Source organism: Bos indicus x Bos taurus, chromosome 29, assembly GCF_003369695.1.
Source record: "Bos indicus x Bos taurus breed Angus x Brahman F1 hybrid chromosome 29, Bos_hybrid_MaternalHap_v2.0, whole genome shotgun sequence".
Taxonomy (NCBI): Eukaryota; Metazoa; Chordata; class Mammalia; order Artiodactyla; family Bovidae; genus Bos; species Bos indicus x Bos taurus.
In genome coordinates this window covers 50586032-50603801 of record NC_040104.1, presented here as the reverse complement: position 1 = coordinate 50603801, position 17770 = coordinate 50586032, and the positions used below count along the sequence as shown (strand labels likewise).

Genomic DNA, 17770 nt, shown 5'->3' with positions numbered 1-17770 from the left:
CTACAACTTTGGAGATTTACAGATGGCAGATGATAGAAAAGCATATGAAAAGATACTCAATATCATTAGCCATTAGGAAAATGCAAATGAAAAACAATGAGATACCAATATATATATTGGGTTAGCCAAAAAGTTCATTCAGGTTTCATAAGATCGTATTGAAAAATGTGAACGAACTTTGTGGTCAACCCAATGCTTAAATGGCTGGCTAAGAAACAATAAGAATGAAAGATAGCCAGTGTTCATGTGGATGTGGAAAAGTGGTACCCTCATACATGTCTGATAGGAGAGAAAAGTGTACTGTCTCTCTGGAACATAGTTTGGAAGTTTTATTGAAGTTAATCATATATGTACCACCTGGCCTGGTGGCTCAGTGGTAAAGAATCCACCGGCCAACCCAGGAGATGTGAGTTCGATCCCTGGGTCAGGAAGATCCCCTGGAGAAAGAAATGGCAACCCACTCAAGTATTCTTGCCTGGAGAATTCCATGGACAGAGGAGTCTTGCAGGATACAGTCCACAGGGTTGCAAAGACTGAAATACAACTTAGCAACTTAACAATAACAACTAGCAATCTACCCCCTAGGTATTTTCTCAAGGGAAAGGAAAAACTTATGTTCACATGAAACCACGTTCACAAATGTTTATAATGACTTTATTTTTAATAACCCCAAACTGGAAACAACCCAAATGTCCCTCAATAGGGGAACAAATAAACAAACTGCAATACATTCATACAATGGAATACTGTTCAACAATGGGATGGAACACACTGCTTATACAATGTGGTGGATGCACTTTAAATGCCAATACAAAATTAAACAAGCCAGATTAATAATGCTATAGGCTGTATGATTTAATTTATAAGACACTTCAGAAAAGGCAAAATTATAGAGACAAAAACAAATCAGTGGTTGCCAGGGGTTAAACATGGGAAAGGAGCTGACTCTAGAAGGTGCAAAGGGGACATTTTAGGGGTTGATGGAGGTGTTCTATATTTTGATTAGGGTTAGTTACACCACTGTATGTGCTTATCACAACAGAAGTGTATGCTAAACAGAGTGAATTTTGTTGTTGTCATTTAGTCACTAAGTTATGTTCAGCTCTTTGCAACGCCATTGACTGTAGCCAGCTAGGCTCCTCTGTCCATGGGATTTCCCAGGCAAGAATATTGTTGAGGGTTACCATTTCTTTCTCCAGGGTATCTTCCCCACCCAGGGGTCAAACCCATGTCTCCTGCGTTGGCAGCTGGGTTCTTTACTGCTGAGGCACCAGGGAAGCCCCAGGGTGCATTATACTCAGTGTAAATTATACCTTAGTTGGAAATATTTAGGTATATAATAATTTTATATGTATATAAAATAATTTTGTTTTTATAAATTTTATATATTTTAATATAATTTTTAAATGTGGATTAAAACAGCCAAATTCTGAAAAGCATCATAGACATTTAATATATGAAACTTAATATAATCACTGTTAGGTTAGTACTTTCTATCTTAAACTGTGTTGAATAAATATACTGAGGGGAGAGGATATTAAATGTTTCATTAGTTACTATTTATTTCTGTGTGACTGGAAAAGGAGCAGTGCAAGTTTTCCTTGCAGATTAGACATGATTATTCATTTCTATCTACTTCCTTGTAGACTGCACAGCACTTGAGATGACAGACATTTGGACCTTATCCCAGGGATTCTGATTCATCAGGTCTGGAGTGGAGCCTGGCAATCTGTTTCTTAAACTGCTCCACAGGTGATTCACCAGTCAGATAGCACAGCTTGATGCTTGAAAGGCAGGAAGCCATACGTGGTAGAGCCCAGTCCACTAGGGCAAAAGTCAAGGTAACATTTCGGACCCAAGACAAAGCTTGAAATATCTCATTTACTAGAGAGAGCTATTCTGTTGGTGAAGCACATAGAGAAGAAACAGGAGAGGAAAAAGAAAAGAAAAAAAGGAAAAGGGACAAAATACTATGGATGCCTTCATTTGCGATATTAATAGCATACTCCAGAGTGGTTGGAATTATCCCAATGTGGGCTGCCATCTATGGGGTCGCACAGAGTCAGACACGAATGAAGCGACTTAGCAGCAGCAGCAGCAGCAGCAGCAACTGATAACAAAACTCTCATTTGAAGCTCAGAGAGTTTTTTTTCTTTTTAAAGCACAAAAAAATACATATTAAGAAATATTTGTCAGGGGAAGGACATAATCATATTTCTCTGTTCCATTCTCTAGCATTCACTACCACCCCTTGTGGCTTGTGAAGGCCTTATTGTCAAATAACTCTAATTTCACGATGGAAATATATTGAATTTGTTAATTCAATGTCTTCCCCAAAGCATTTCTCTTACACGAACCTTGAAAAGAAAGCTCTCAGCATGATAATGAATGGTGTGTATGTCCACTTCATCTCCTACTCCTAACAGGTACCAGTTGGTCATTGTGTCTTCATTCATGACGAGTCCATGAAGGTTCCCATAAATCTTCCCATTAATAGCTAAGAAGGTAAAAGAAAACAGCCTCTTGTTAGTGATGATTACTTAATCTGGTTTTAGAAACAATTCAAGAAGATCTTTATGTCACCAACATTTTCATTTGCCTGATAAACATGTAACCATCCCACTCACACTTACCAATGTCCCCACCATTTTAGACCCAAAATTCAGAGTAGTAAGAAATCTTTATAAAAGAGAGCCAGAAAAGAGAAATAGAGGTTTGTTTTTAAAAGCTCTCTCTTGGGTAGCAGTACATGTTGGTTGGTTGGTTGTTTATTTGAAATATTCTTTTTATAGAGTGGATTACAGACTCATGTGTGGGGTCACCAGATTTACACCATTCTACAGCTGAGTGAACACAAGCATGGAGAATCAAGTTTATATAAATCAAAATTGAACCAATTAAAAGGTTCAATTAATATTTCATTTTCTGAGAACTAGCTTGGGGCAAGTTGCTAAACTTGGCTCAATCTCCAAGAGAAGGAAAGGTTCCCACAGGCCTGAGCCCATGACCTAACAATGACTAAAGCAAGCTCAAGCTAGGCTGACATGGTAGATAGGGATTTCATTCCTCTGTTTTCTACAAACTTTTTATTCTGTGTGTCATGACACAACCAAATGAGTTACATTCACTAAAAGGAGAGAGCCTAAGAAACTTTGCATAGAGGGAGGCAAAATTGTAGGGGAGAGAGTAGCTGAATCAGAAATCAGGTTGCTATATTCTAATCAATGTTAGCAATTAACTAGCTTTCTTATCTTGGGTAGGACCTATCTTTTTGCACACTGTTGGTCAAAAGTAGATCTTGGTGATAGAGTGTAGATATGTCAATTAAAACACATTACTTCCACTTAAAAAACAAGAAGTACCTTAAATTTCAAAGAATTACATAACAGACACATTAAAACAGAAATTTGGTGATAGTGTTTCATGTTCCAGAGACAGTTAAACCAGGCCCTTAAATTTGATCAAGTACAGGTTATCCTGTATTCTTATACAAATATACCAATAAGTGATCATTCATTTCCTAGGAATTACTTTACAGTCTTATAGTTTAGGGATCCCAGCATTCAGAGACACAGCTGCCTAAACAGATGGTCCGGAACCTCACTGGACCTTGCTGGCAGCCAGTCAGTGGTTTGGCTGGTTCCCTCTGAAGGAAAGCTTTGGAGGACTTTGTTCTGTCAAGGTGCCCATGGGAATGGAGAAGGGCTCAGAGAAGGAGGCTGGGACCTTCCACAGATTTCTATGGACTTATCTCAACAAGGGTCTCCTTTTTAAACCTCTGATATACCATGCATTTTGTTGCTCTCCTCAAAATCATCAGAGGGCTTAAAATCTCGTGGATCTTTATTAAGATACTTCTTAATATTGTCATCCAGATACCAGGATTCATTCTCATTAAATACCAAAAACAAGAGAGCAAATTCATAATCAACGTCGCTTCTTCTTCCCTTTTCATTCAACACTCCTTCTCTGCATGTAATCAGAGGACCCACCAAACCACTGTATGTATCCTGAAAGAAAAATAAACTGAATTAGAAAAGCTTTAAATAATTTAATAACACAGATTAGTTGCTTGTAAGAGTCATCGCAAAAAGACTAAAAGACAATTGACCATGAAATAAGTACTAAGAAACCCTGAAGAATCAGGGCGATCTTCGCTAAAATTTAAGATTATTTCTAAAAATTTGCTGAGAGTGAGCTTTATGAGGGCTGAGGCTGCGTTCTTTACTCACTGTTGAGTCTCCAGAGCTGGGCTGTCTACTACATAGAAGGTGTGCAATAAATATTTGTTGAATAAATGAATGCTTATTTCTATTTTCCTGTGTGTTTTTCAAGTGAGACTATATTTTTTTATTGAAGTATAGTGGATTTACAATGTTGTATTAGTTTCAGATGTACAACAAAGTGATTCAGTTATGCGTATATATATATGTATATGTATTACTTTACAGATTCTTTCCCATTATCAGTTACTACAAGATATTGAATATAGTTCCCTGTATACAGTAAGTCCTTGTTGTTTATCTATTTTGTATGTGGTGGTGGTGTGTGCTCAGTCGTGTCTGACTCTGTGACCCCACGGACTGTAGTCCACCAGCCTCCTGTATCCATGGGATTTTCCAGACAAGAATACTGGAGTGGGTTGCCAATTCCTTCTCCAATTTTGTATGCTGTGTGTATCTATTAATCCCAAACTCCTAATTTATCCCCCACCCCTTGTTTTCTTCTTTGGTAACCATAAATTTTTTTCTATGTCTGTAAGCATATTTCTGTTTGGTAAGTAAGTTCATTTGTATCATTTTTTTAGATTCCACACATAAGTGATTTCATACAATATTTGTCTTTGTCTGACTGACTTAGTGTAATCATCTCTAGTTCCATCTATTTTGCTCCAAATGGTTTTATTTCATTTTTTAATGGCTGAGTAATATTCAGACATTGAGTGTGTATGTGTGTGTATATATATACACACAACATGTTCTTTACCCATCATCTGTCACTGGACGTTTAGGTTGCTTCCCTGTTTTGTTTATTGTAAATAGTGCTGCTATGAACATTGCACATATCTTTTTGAATTATGGTTTTCTCTGGGTTATATGCCCAGAAATAAGATTGCTGGATCATATGCTAACTCTGTTTTTAGTTTTCTAAGAAACCTCCATCCTATTCTCCAAAGTGGCTGTACCAATTCACATTCCCACCAACAATGTAGGAGGGTTTCCTTTTCTCCACACCCTCTCCAGCATTTATTATTTGTAGACTTTTTAATGATGGCCATTCTGTCCAGTGTGAGGTGATACTCAAGTGGGATTGTATTTATAACTATATACAAATGCTTATATTCCATTTTCTATCCCCCAAAGATGATAAATTCCTTCAAGACAAGAATATTTTCAGCCCTCATAGTACTTGGTGAGGTCATTTGCACATCACAATGGCTCAATAAATATTTGTTGGGATGCACAAAGCAATCAGCAAAAAATTGATATGAGCCCATGAATGATTTTCATATTGAGTTATTCAGCCCTGAGCTTTCTTTTGAACTCCCACATTTCCATCTGCCTATTTAAATATTCCAGCTGGATGCCTCCTGCAATAATTCAATCTGCTCATAAGCCTTTCTAAGGTGAATTTTAGTATTTCCCTCAAACCATTTCCTTCTCCTGAATTCTCTATTTCTGTTAGTAGCACTATGATATTCCCTGTCACTTAAGTCAGAAAACTTGATTATCAGTGTTTAATTCCTCATTTTCCTCACTTTGTCCCACGTTGTGCGTGTGTGTGTACTCAGTTGCTAAATGATGCTGGACTCTTTGCAGCCCTATGGACTGTAGCCACCAGGCTCCTCTGTCCATGGAATTTTCCAGGCAAGAATGCTGGAGTGGCTCGCCATTTCCTCTGCCAGGGGTCATCCCATCTCATTTGCTATCAAATCTTACATTTTTTTCCCCTTCACAGAGTCTGTTCTGTGACTTTCTCTTCATTCTATCCACCATCCTTCTAGTGTAAGATCGTTTTGTTTTTTGGCCCCACCCTGCAGCCTGTGGGATATTATCTCTCAGACCAGGGATCGAACATGTCCTATAAAAGTCACCAGATTCAGAATTGTGATATAATTATGGATGTACACATGTATTATTTCCCCCAAAGATGATAAATTCCTTCAAGACAAGAATATTTTCAACCCTCATAGTACTTGGTGAGGTCATTTGCACATCACAACGACTCAATAAATATTTGTTGGGATGAACAAAGCAATCAGCAAAAAAAGTGGACTTCCCATGATTCTACTTTGGTTTTTGTTGTTTTTTTCAAGTGTCTGGTATGTTTCCCCTGAACTCTTGTGCTTTCCAGTACAAAGACACTAATTATATCAGATATGACCTTAGTTTGGACTTCAATTATGATGCATAATTCAAGACTAGATGTTTTATACATACATATCTGACTCAAGTTCAATATTGAATCCTTGCCTTTAATTTCTAAGTAAAGTTAGCCTATTTATCATTCAAATAGTTTGTGATTTCAGTTACTAAGTTTTTATGGAGTGTGTTTTCTTTCCTGAGCCCTGATGGTACTGGTAAGGATTTTAAAACTGGGTAACATCATAAACCATGTTAAAAATTAAAATATATATTTATTTTTTGTTTATCTAATTTACATATCTTCTCTTGCTTCAAACTTCCTTATAAGTTCTAAATTTAGTAATTTGAGATCTCATTTTTTTCCCCTACACTTTAGATCAAGGGGCAGCAAACTTTGTTTTTGTAAAGTGCCATATAGCAAGTGGCTCCCTTTGTGACTCAGATGGTAAAGAAATCACCTGCAATGAGGGAGATCTGGGTTGAGACGATCCCCTGGAGAAGGGAAAGGCTAACCACTCCAGTTTCTGGCCTGGAGAATTCCATAGACTGCATAGTCCATGGGGTCGCAAAGAGTCAGACACGACTGAGCAACTTTCACTTCACTTCACTTCACAAAGCAAGAATTTTTTACTTTGTGAATCATACCATTTCCATCACAGATACTCAACTTCATTATCAATAATGCAAACAAATGGGCATGGCCATAGTTTGAGACCCCTGCTTAAAACCAATATACCTCTTCATATATACCCACTGTAATTGTGATAACTTGAACAGTCAACTGAAAACCATATCACTTTGAGCATTTTGGCGGCTCTTTCCACCTTACCTTCACAAAGTTTACTGTTGAATAGTAAAGCCATGGAATACAATTTGGGTCAGATGGCCCTGGACCGGACCTTTTAGGGACATTCCATCTGTAGGTTTTTATTTCTCCTGAAACAAATAAGAAGAAATAGAAAAAAAAATTAATTATGTGATCTCTGTTCCAGACAATTTACCTGAAGAAATACAAACAGATTCTTTGTATATTTTGATTAAAGTTACTGCTGGGGAGAATTACCCATTCAATAGAAATATTCCTGTTAAACTCATACCTTGACTTTTTGCAGGTTCACCATGACAGATTTTCATTTCAGCCTATATTACAGCCTTCCATCCTAGTTTGATGGTTTTTCTCCTCAAATTTTGTATCTCCTTCCCAAGAGTTATGCTTGAGCACACTAGAGTTGCCGTGGGCCTCAGCCTTGGCTTCCTGTGGAGCCACCAGGGAGCTTTGTAAACCCTCACTGCTCAGACCTCATCCCAAACCAATGAAATTAGAATATCTGCAATATATTATTGGTGTACAAATATATTCCTTAAGCTTCTCAGGCAATTCTAATCTGCAGGCAAGTGAGATCTAGCTGGAACCAGAGAGACTCAGAGAGGCCTAGTTTCAAATCTCAACCCTAATGACTTGTTTCCACTCAACCTTTGATAAGCTACCTTACCTGACTGACCTTTGAAAAGTGACAGCTTCCCTGGTAGCTCAGATGGTAATGAATCTGCCTGCAAATCAGGAGACCTGGGTTTGGTCCCTGGATAGGAAAGATGCCCTGGAAAAAGGAATGGCTACCCACTCCAGACCAATGCCTGGATTTCACTTAGCTTTTGACAAGCTACTTAACCTTCACAGAACTTTAGTTTCCTTATTTGTAAAGTGGATTAGTCAACCCAGTTTTCAAACTGTTGTGAGGATTAAATGAAATAAAATATCTAGGAAAGTGCCTCACATTGAGGTCAGTCAATAATTGTTAATTTGTATATATGTGCGCATGCTAAGTCGCTTCAGTTGTGTCCAACTCTGTGCAACCCAATGGACTATAGCCCACTAGGTTTCTCTGTCCATGGGAATTCTCCAGGCAAGAATACTGGAGTGGGTTGCCATGCCCTCCTCCAAGGGATCTTCCTGACCCTGGGATCAAATCCATGTCTCTTATGTCTCCCACATTGGCAGGCAGGTTCTTTACTGCTAGTGCCACCTGGGAAAGCCCTAAATGTTAGTTGCTCAGTCATGTCTGACTCTTTGCAACCCATGGACTGTAGTCCACCAGGCTCCTTTGTCCATGGAATTCTCCAGGCAAAAACACCAAAGTAGATTGTCATGCCCTTCTCCAGGGGATCTTTCCAACCCAGGGATTGAACCTAAGTCTCCCATGTTTCAGGCAGATTCTTTACCATCTGAGCCACCGTGCAAGAGTTAGTTTGTATGTATACTAGCAACAAATGCGTGCACTCCCTCTGGTCAGGCCCCATATCTGTGAATCCCCTGCGACCGGCCCAGAGCCTTGCAGAGGAACCATATATTACTCATGAGTTATCAAGATAATCACACTGTAAAAGGCTCATTTAAATTATCTCCTTTTGAACTATCTGAGTCCCATCCTCACCCTATAAGGACAAACAATTTACAGCTGAATCTGAGTCACAAAGCAAAACAAAAGACTTGCATGAAACTTTGGTCTGTATTTGTTCATGAAGCAGTTGGTTTAGCAATATCATCTTAGGTCTAGTTTCCATGATTTACCCCATGCCTTGGTAATCACAAGATAAACAGCTAAATGCAAGTGACTATTGGTGCGGGGTTATTAAAGTTGAAACAATCCATTGTCCACCCACCTGGAAGCCAAGTTCTCAACAAAAAGAGGATGCTCAGTAAATGTTTGTTGAGTGATATAATGAAAAGAAGATGAAGAAAATGGAGGAAGGGGAGAAGAAGGAGAGGGGAAATCTGAGGGCGCTTCAGTTCAATTGTGTCCAACTCTTTGTGAACCATGGACTGCAGCAAGCCAGGCCTCCCTGTCTATCACCAACTCCATGAGTTTACTCAAACTCATGTCCATCTAGTCGGTGATGCCATCCAACCATCTCATCCTCCGTCATCTCCTTCTCCTCCCGCCTTCAATCTTTCCCAGCATCAGGGTCTTTTCAAATGAGTCAGCTCTTCGCATCAAGTGGCCAAAGTATTGGAGTTTCAGCTTCAGCATCAGTCCTTCCAATGAATATTCAGGACTGATTTCCTTTAGGATGGACTGGTTGGATCTCCTTGCAGTCCAGGGGACTCTCAAGAGTCTTCTCCGACACCACAGTTCAAAAGCATCAATTGTTCAGCACTCAGGTTTCTTAATGATCCAATGCTCACATCCATACATGACTACTGGAAAAACCATAGCTTTGACTAGATGGACCTTTGTCGGCAGAGTAATGTCTCTGCTTTTTAATGTGCTGTCTAATTTGGTCATGGTTTTTCTTCCAAAGAGCAAGTATCTTTTAATTTCATGGCTGCAGTCACCATCTACAGTGATTCTAGAGCACAAACAAATAAAGTTTTTCACTATTTCCATTGTTCCCCATCTATTTACCATGAAATGATGGGACCAGATGCCATGATCTTCATTTTCTGAATGTTGAGTTTTAAGCCAACTTTTTCACTCTCTTCTTTCACTTTCATCCAGAGGCTCTTTAGTTCCTCTTCACTTTCTGCCATAAGGGTGGTGTCATCTGCATATCTGAAGTTGTTGATATTTCTCCTGGCAATCTTGATTCCAGCTTGTGCTTCATCCAGCCCAGCATTTTGCATGATACACTCTGCATATAAGTTAAATAGTCAGGGCGACAATACACAGCCTTGGCATATACCTTTATCAATTTGGAGCCAGTCAGGTGTTCCATGTTCAGTTCTAACTGTTGTTTCTTAACCTGAATATAGATTTCTCAGGAGGCAGGTAAGGTGGTCTGGTATTCCCATCTCTTTAAGAATTTTCCATAGTTTGGTGTGAGCCGCACAGTCAAAGGCTTTAGCATAGTCAATAGAACAGAAGCAGATGGTTTTTTGAATTCTCTTGCTTCTTCTATAACCCAACAGATGTTGGCAATTTGATCTCCAGTTCCTCTGCCTTTTCTAAATCCAGCTTGAACATCTGGAAGTTCATGGTTCACATATTGCTGAAGCCTGGCTTGGAGAATTTTGAGCATTACTTTCCTAGTGTGTGAGATGAGTGCAATTGCGTGGCAGTTTGAACATTCTTTGGGATTGGAATGAAAACTGACCTTTTCCAGTCTTGTGGCCACTGCTGAGTTTTCCAAATTTGCTGGCATACTGAGTGCAGCACTTGAATTCCATCACCTCCGCTAGCTTTGTTTGTAGTGACGCTTCCTAAGGCCCACTTGACTTTGCATTCCATGATGTCTGGCTCTAGGCGAGTGATCACACCATCATGGTCATCTGGGTCATAAAGATCTTTTTTGTATAGTTCTTTTGTGTATTCTTGCCACCTCTTGTTAATATCTTCTGCTTCTGTTAGGTCCATACCATTTCTGTCTTTTATTGGATACCTTTAAAAAAAGGTATCCTTTAAAAAAGGATACCTAAAAAAAATGGGTATCCTTTTTTGGTTGGATCCAACATTCTCCTGTCAATGGTTATTCAGAAGTGAGTTGCAATTTTGGAGTTCTTGCAGGAGATAAGGGCAATCCAATCCAAGATGACAGAGTCCTGAGGGAGCTTACTTTTCTTAAAATGCTAACTTGCACTCTTCATCACATGCATGCCCTGATTAAACTTTCTTATCCAACTTGCCTGAACTAAGTTAGTCTCTTGCTCCTACCCCCAATCTTTGGGTTCTCCCAAAACTTTCAGACTTATTTGAGACTCCTGTGGGGACTGAATACCTCTGGCTCTAATTTAAAAAAGAAAAAATGCTCCATTGCCACAATCTATAATAATTTTTCTTCCTACTCTGACAGCCTTCCTACCTAGGACTCTTAGGAGTCCAGTCAGCCTAGAGAAGTGGAGCTGTGTCCCTTGTCAGTCTTCACCAAGAGGGTACATCCACCAGGAGGGGTCACGCCAGCTTTCCCAAAGCCCTACCAGAGCCCCCTCAACCCTCAGGCCTGATAGGCATCTTTCTTCCTCCCTCTGAAGCTGCTTCAACCATCAAAAATAAATATATTTAATAGTTTTTTTTTATCCATTTTAAACCATTTCCCTCTTCATCGAAGCAAGAAGGGAAGAAGAAAGTACAAAACATGTGAAGTAGAAAAGATGATCACGTTGCTGTTTAAAATACCACCATGAAGATAAAACCATTATTAACATTTTGGCTTATTTCCCTTCTAGTCTGTCTTATATACTTGTATGTTGCTTAACAAGTCTTTACCATGTAATTTAAAACTTTTTTTTCATTAAAACTTGTTCGTTAAATCTTTCTTAAATGTCATTTTATGGCTACACAATGGTCCACTATAAAAAGATTCCAAATTTACTTGTTTCTCTGTATACAGACATTCAGATGTGCATGAAAAGTTTCTTGAAGCAGGTTGAAGCAGCTTTTGATACTGGGAATAGGAAGTGGCAGAAATTGGAATAGTAACCAGTAAAGATTTTCCTTCCCACAACCCCATCCTTGAACAGGTACCTTGCTAACTTTTTGATTCATTATATTGTTTTCTTTTCTTATTTTTTACATCTTTAAATTTTTGATTTAATGATCTTTATTGAAATTGCTATAGCATTGTTATAGTTGTTCTGTTCTTCTGTGTATTCTTGCCACCTCTTCTTAATATCTTCTGTTTCTGTTAGGTCCACACCATTTCTGGAAAAGATCAGTTTTCATTCCAATCCCAAGGAAAGGCAATGCCAAAGAATGCTCAAACTACAACACAATTGTACTCATCTCACACACTAGCAAAGTAATGCTCAAAATTCTCTAAGCCAGGCTTCAACAGTACATGAACTGAGAACTTCCAGAAGTTCAAGCTGGATTTAGAAAAGGCAGAGGAACCAGAGATCAAATTGCCAACATCCGTTGGATCATCAAAAAAGCAAGAGAGTTCCAGAAAAACATCTACTTCTGCTTTATTGACTCTGCCAAAGCCTTTGACTGTGTGGATCACACCAAACTGTGGGAAATTCTTAAAGAGATGGGAATACCAGACCACCTTACCTGCCTCCTGAGAAATCTGTATGCAGGTCAGGAAGCAACAGTTGGAACAGGACATGAAACAAGACTGGTTCCAAATCAGGAAAGGAGTACATCAAGGCTGTGTACTGTCACCCTGCTTATTTAACTTATATGCAGAGTATATCATGCAAAATTCCAGGCTGGGTGAAGCACAAGCTAGAATCAAGATTGCCAGGAGAAATATCAGTAACCTCAGATATGCAGATGACACCACCCTATGACAGAAAGTGAAGAGGGACTAAAGAGCCTCTTAATGAAAGTGAAAGAGCAGAGTGAAAAAGTTGGCTTAAAACTCAACATTCAGAAAACAAAGATCATGGCATCTGGTCCCATCACTTCATGGCAAATAGATGGGGAACAATGGAAATAGTTAAAGACTTTATTTGTTTGGGCTCCAAAATCACTGCAGATGGTGAATGCAGCCATGAAATTAAAAGACACTTGCTCCTTGGAAGAAAAAGTGACCAAACTAGATAGCGTTTAAAAAGCAGTGACATTACTATGCCGACAAAGGTCCATCTAGCCAAAGCTATGGTTTTTCCAGTAGTCATGTATGGATGTCAGAGTTGGACTATAAAGAAAGCTTAGCACTGAAGAACTGATGCTTTTGAACTGTGGTGTTGGAGAAGACTCTTGAGAGTCCCTGGACTGCAAGGAGATCCAACTAGTCCATCCTAAAGGAAATCAGTCCTGAATATTCATTGGAAGGACTGATGCTGAAGCTGAAATTCCAACACTTTGGCCACCTGATGCAAAGAACTGACTTATTGGAAAAGACCTTGATGCAGGGAAAGATTGAGGGCAAGAGGAGAAGGGGACGACAGAGGATGAGATGGTTAGATGGCATCACCAACTCGATGGACATGAGTTTGAGCAAGCTCCGGGAGTTGGTGATGGACAGGGAAGCCTGGCGTGCTGCAGTCCAGGGGGTCGCAAAGAATCGGACGTGACTGAGCAACTGAACTGATAGTATTATTATAGTGTTATTATGTAGTCATAAGAGGTACAAGGGAATATAACTCCCCCATAATTATACCTATGGGGTTGCTATCAGTTTTGTAACAGGGGCTCTTAACACTTATTACAACCACATTTCAACTGTGTAAAATTTATGGAAGCTCATTATATTATGAAATCTTCTCACCTTTCAATGCATCTTTTAAACACATCAAAGCTGTATATAATCACTCTGCTTATTTAACTTCTATGCAGAGTACATCATGAGAAACGCTGGGCTGGATGAAGCACAGCTGGAATCAAGATTGCCAGGAGAAATATCAATAACCTCAGATATGCAGAAGACACCACCCTTATGGCAGAAAGCGAAGAAGAACGAAAGAGCCTCTTGATGAAAGTGAAAGAGGAGAGTGAAAAAGTTGGCTTAAAGCTCAACATTCAAAAAACTAAGATCATGGCATCTGGTCCCATCACTTCATGGAAAATAGATGGAGAAACAGTGGAAACAGTGGCTGATTTTATTTTTTTGGCCTCCAAAATCACTGCAGAAGGTGATTTCAGCCATGAAATTAAAAGACACTTGCTCCTTGTAAGAAAAGCCATGAGAAACCTAGACACCATATTAAAAAGCTGACATTACTTTGCCTACAAAGGTCCATCTAGTCAAAGCTCTGATTTTTCCAGTAGTCATATATGGATGTGAGAGTTAGACCATAAAGAAAGCTGCACACTGGAGAATTGACGCTTTTGAACTGTGGTGTTGGAGAAGACTCTTGAGAGTCCCTTGGACTGCAAGGAGTTCTAACTAGTCAATCCTAGAGGAAATCAGTCCTGAATATTCATTGGAAGGACTGATGCTGAAGCTGAAACTCCAATACTTTGGCCACTTGATGCGAAGAGCTGACTCATTTGAAAAGACCCTGATGTTGGGAAAGATTGAGGGCAGGAGGAGAAGGGGACGACAGAGGATGAGATGGTTAGATGGCATCACTGACTCAATGGACATGAGTTTGGGTAAACTCCGGGAATTGGTGATGGACAGGGAGGCCTGGCGTGCTATGGTTCATGGGGTCGCAAAGAGTCAGACATGACTGAGCAGCTGAACTGAACTAACCCCAGACTCCCAGTCCATCCCTCTCCCGCCCTGTGCCTTGGCAACCACAAGTCTGTTCTCTATGCTATGAGTCTGTTTCTGTTTTGTAGATAGATTCCCTTGTGCAATATTTTGGATTCCACATGTAAGTGATATCATGTGTATAACTGAGTCAGTATGTTATACTTTGGAGTTTGGCACAACATTGTAAATCAACTATATACTTCAATTAAAAAAACGATTAGAGTTCTATCTCTTTTATAAAGCTTTTCTTAACTGTTCCTAATTAAATGAGTCTTCATGGATTTTCTTTCTCTGAAATTTTATCAACCTTCTCAGATATATTCTTGAAAATCTTCACCACTTAGAATTTCAACATGTATAATCTGTATTATTGCTGAAATGATTCATCTTGTCTTTTTTTTTCTTCCAAACTCATTTTAAGCATCTTGAGAGAAATGCATGGTTAAGAGCTCAGGTCCTGAGGTCAAACAGGCTCCACCATTACTAATGTCTGTCCTGGTTGACCTCTTTACTCCTCTTTGCCTCAGTCACCTGTTAAATGAACGTAACACCACCAGATTTCATCAATAACAGGATGTGCATTTTCACAATTTAGCATATCTGATGCCAAGATGTATCTTTCCATCAGTGGCATGTTAAAGTTTAATTGGCAGCATTTAAAAAATATATTTATTTATTTGGCCACTTTGGGTCTTAGTTGCAACACACAGGATCTTGCAGTGTGTGGGCTCCAGAGCTCAAGGGCTCAGTAGTGGCAGTTGCAGGCTTAGTTACACGTGGGGTCTTAGCTCCGTGGTCAGGGATTGAACCGGGTCCCCCACATTGGGAGGCAGATTCTTAACCACTCAACCACCAGGGAGGTCCTGACAGCACTTTTTTTTTCTTTAATAACAAAGTAATGATGGCCATTATAATCAGTGGTATCAGGCTCAATGAAATATGTTAGTGTCTACCTCCCTGAGTTATTATAAGTAAGTTTTTAAATTTTTTTCTAAATTTAAAAGCTGGCACAAGGTTAACATTCAATATGTACTAGCTGTTATTATGTCTTAATACCCTTTAAGGACTCTAATTGAGCCCTAGAAACTCCATAAACAGTCATTGGCTGAATAGTAATTTCGTATCAGGGTAATGGATGGAACGTAATGGAGTAATAATGTTACAATGAGCTTTCCAAGACCTGTCAGAGATCAGACAAGAAAGAAGTTGAGCCTGGAGTACTCATCAGCATGGAGCAGACCTCTGGGGTAAGTTACCTGGCTTTGTGACAGGCACTTGGAGCCGCTTCCCACTATCCACGTCCTCCACACCCTGGGCTGAGATGGAGTAGGGCCGACTGGCCTTGTTCATAAATATGATCAGGATGGAGTCCCCAACCTCGGCGTGAATCATCGGGCCTAAAGGCAAAACAGGTCTGTGTGCATTATCGTTGCTCTTTTCAACATTGGTGTAATTCACATGTGGGTAGTATTTGACAAAATAAACAAGGTTACCTTGTTATTAGTGTATTTCCTCTAGCAGGTGACATTGGTTAGCATTAAATATCATGTCATGTTTTGCAGTTGGATCAATCAGGTTTCAAATCCTGCCTCCTTCTCTTACTTATTAGAGAGGCTTTGAGTAAGTCAAGTAACCTACCTGAGTCAAATTCCTCATCTGTAACATGGTCTTACCTTTCTCAAAGGGTTACAGTAAGGATTAGATAAAGTAACATATGTAAAGTGCTAATTTCAGTAAATTGAGACATAGTACTCAATAAATGCTTAAATTTTTACTACTGCTAAGACGTACTCTTCAGGAAAAACTATATCCACAACACATGGTGACTTTCCATTGTAATCCCCCTGTGTGTAACCTTTGGTTAGCTTAAAATTGCTCATTATCTGGTAAATAGATAAAATAATAGTGAGGATGCAATGAAATAATGAGTATAAAAGGAATTTCTAAGACAACAAAATTAAAACATAAACATATTGATTTATGATCAATATGGTGATTTCACTAATGTATGTCCAAATATCCAATGCTATTTCTCGGTATTTGGATACCTGCATGAGACGTGCACTCTTCAGAAAGTTGTGTGTACACATTTCTGTTAGAAGCAACCAGCATGAGTGCCAATGGAAATCGGCACACACATCCCTGGAGAGGTCTACCCTCATTGCCGTGGGATGCCCTCATCCAGCACAGGTGCCCGTTGGTCCCCAAAACAAGGCACAAATGCAGTTTGCTCAGCCACACTGACAGAGCATCACTCACACAGGGATCACTTGAGAGAGGTGGAAACAGACTTCCAGTGGAAGCACCTCAGATCTGATCCGTGAGGTTCTTGGAATGTATCTGCACACTATGTTCACAGGGAAATACACTCACAGTTGAGTCTGACCACGCACATCCACTGTTCACTGGTTCAACCGTGGTTTTAATGCTTTCCTGAGAAATGCAGTTGGCTGTCGGTATTCATGGATGCAGACATAGAGGGACAACAGTACTAAGCCATTTACTGCAAGAGACTTGAGCATTTTGGTGCCCGTGAAGTTCCCGGAACCAATCTCCTGGAACCAGTCTTGGACTGTACTGATAAAGGCCTAAATAAATCTGAAATTTGTTGGACTATTATTATCTTTAAAACAAATATTTAGTATGAATCAGACAGTGTCTGTAAAGCACACTGTATTTTTTAAATGATAAAGCTAGAAAAGAAAAATTTAGGCATGTTTTTAAAAGTAGTTTTGGGGTAGAGTTACAGATGGGCCATGTGCATACATGTAATAAAATCAACATATTTTCATTACCACTTAAGTTGCACATGCTTTGCTGTTTTGGTGAGAAGGGGTGAAGCATTGATGACCAGTGTGCTATCCTGGGGTCTTGGCAGTTTCTGGGGTTAAGGCCTCTCCCTGATCTGCAGCAAACGAACAGATGGGCCTTCTGCTCCCCTGACTAAAGTGGTGCAGAGCTTGCCTCTGATGTAGTCACTGGTCTTTTTCCTTTTCCTGAGCAGACCAAATTGAGCCCAGCCCCCTCTGCAGAATCAGCACCCATTCTTCAGAGATCTGTTCTCTGACTTAGAGACTCAAAAGAAGGAATGTTCCCATGGGAGATGACTCATTGGTATGAAAAACAAGCTTGGGAGCTGATATTAGCAGATGGTGAAGATGGATGGGCCAGTTAATAATTTATGAATCTAATAATCGTGTGGTGCATTATTTTGATAATAAGAAACATATTAAAGCCTTAGTATTTATATAAGTTGCCTTGTACATTTAAAAACGGAAAAGTCATCTAGATTAGCCCTCTGCTTTAAGATCTCTTCTTCACGATGG

At 39.4% G+C, this 17770-nt stretch overlaps 1 protein-coding gene across 1 annotated transcript in view; it reads right to left on the bottom strand.

The window, feature by feature from the left end:
• HEPHL1 (hephaestin like 1) overlaps positions 1–17770 on the bottom strand; it is a 92511-nt gene that overhangs the window by 3475 nt on the left and 71266 nt on the right. The window contains exons 14-17 of the mRNA XM_027532024.1: positions 15701–15841; positions 7195–7301; positions 3788–4010; positions 2358–2497 (exon numbers count right to left, since the gene is read on the bottom strand). Of these exons, the coding sequence (XP_027387825.1) occupies positions 2358–2497; positions 3788–4010; positions 7195–7301; positions 15701–15841 (611 nt within the window). The remainder of the gene's footprint in view (positions 1–2357; positions 2498–3787; positions 4011–7194; positions 7302–15700; positions 15842–17770) is intronic.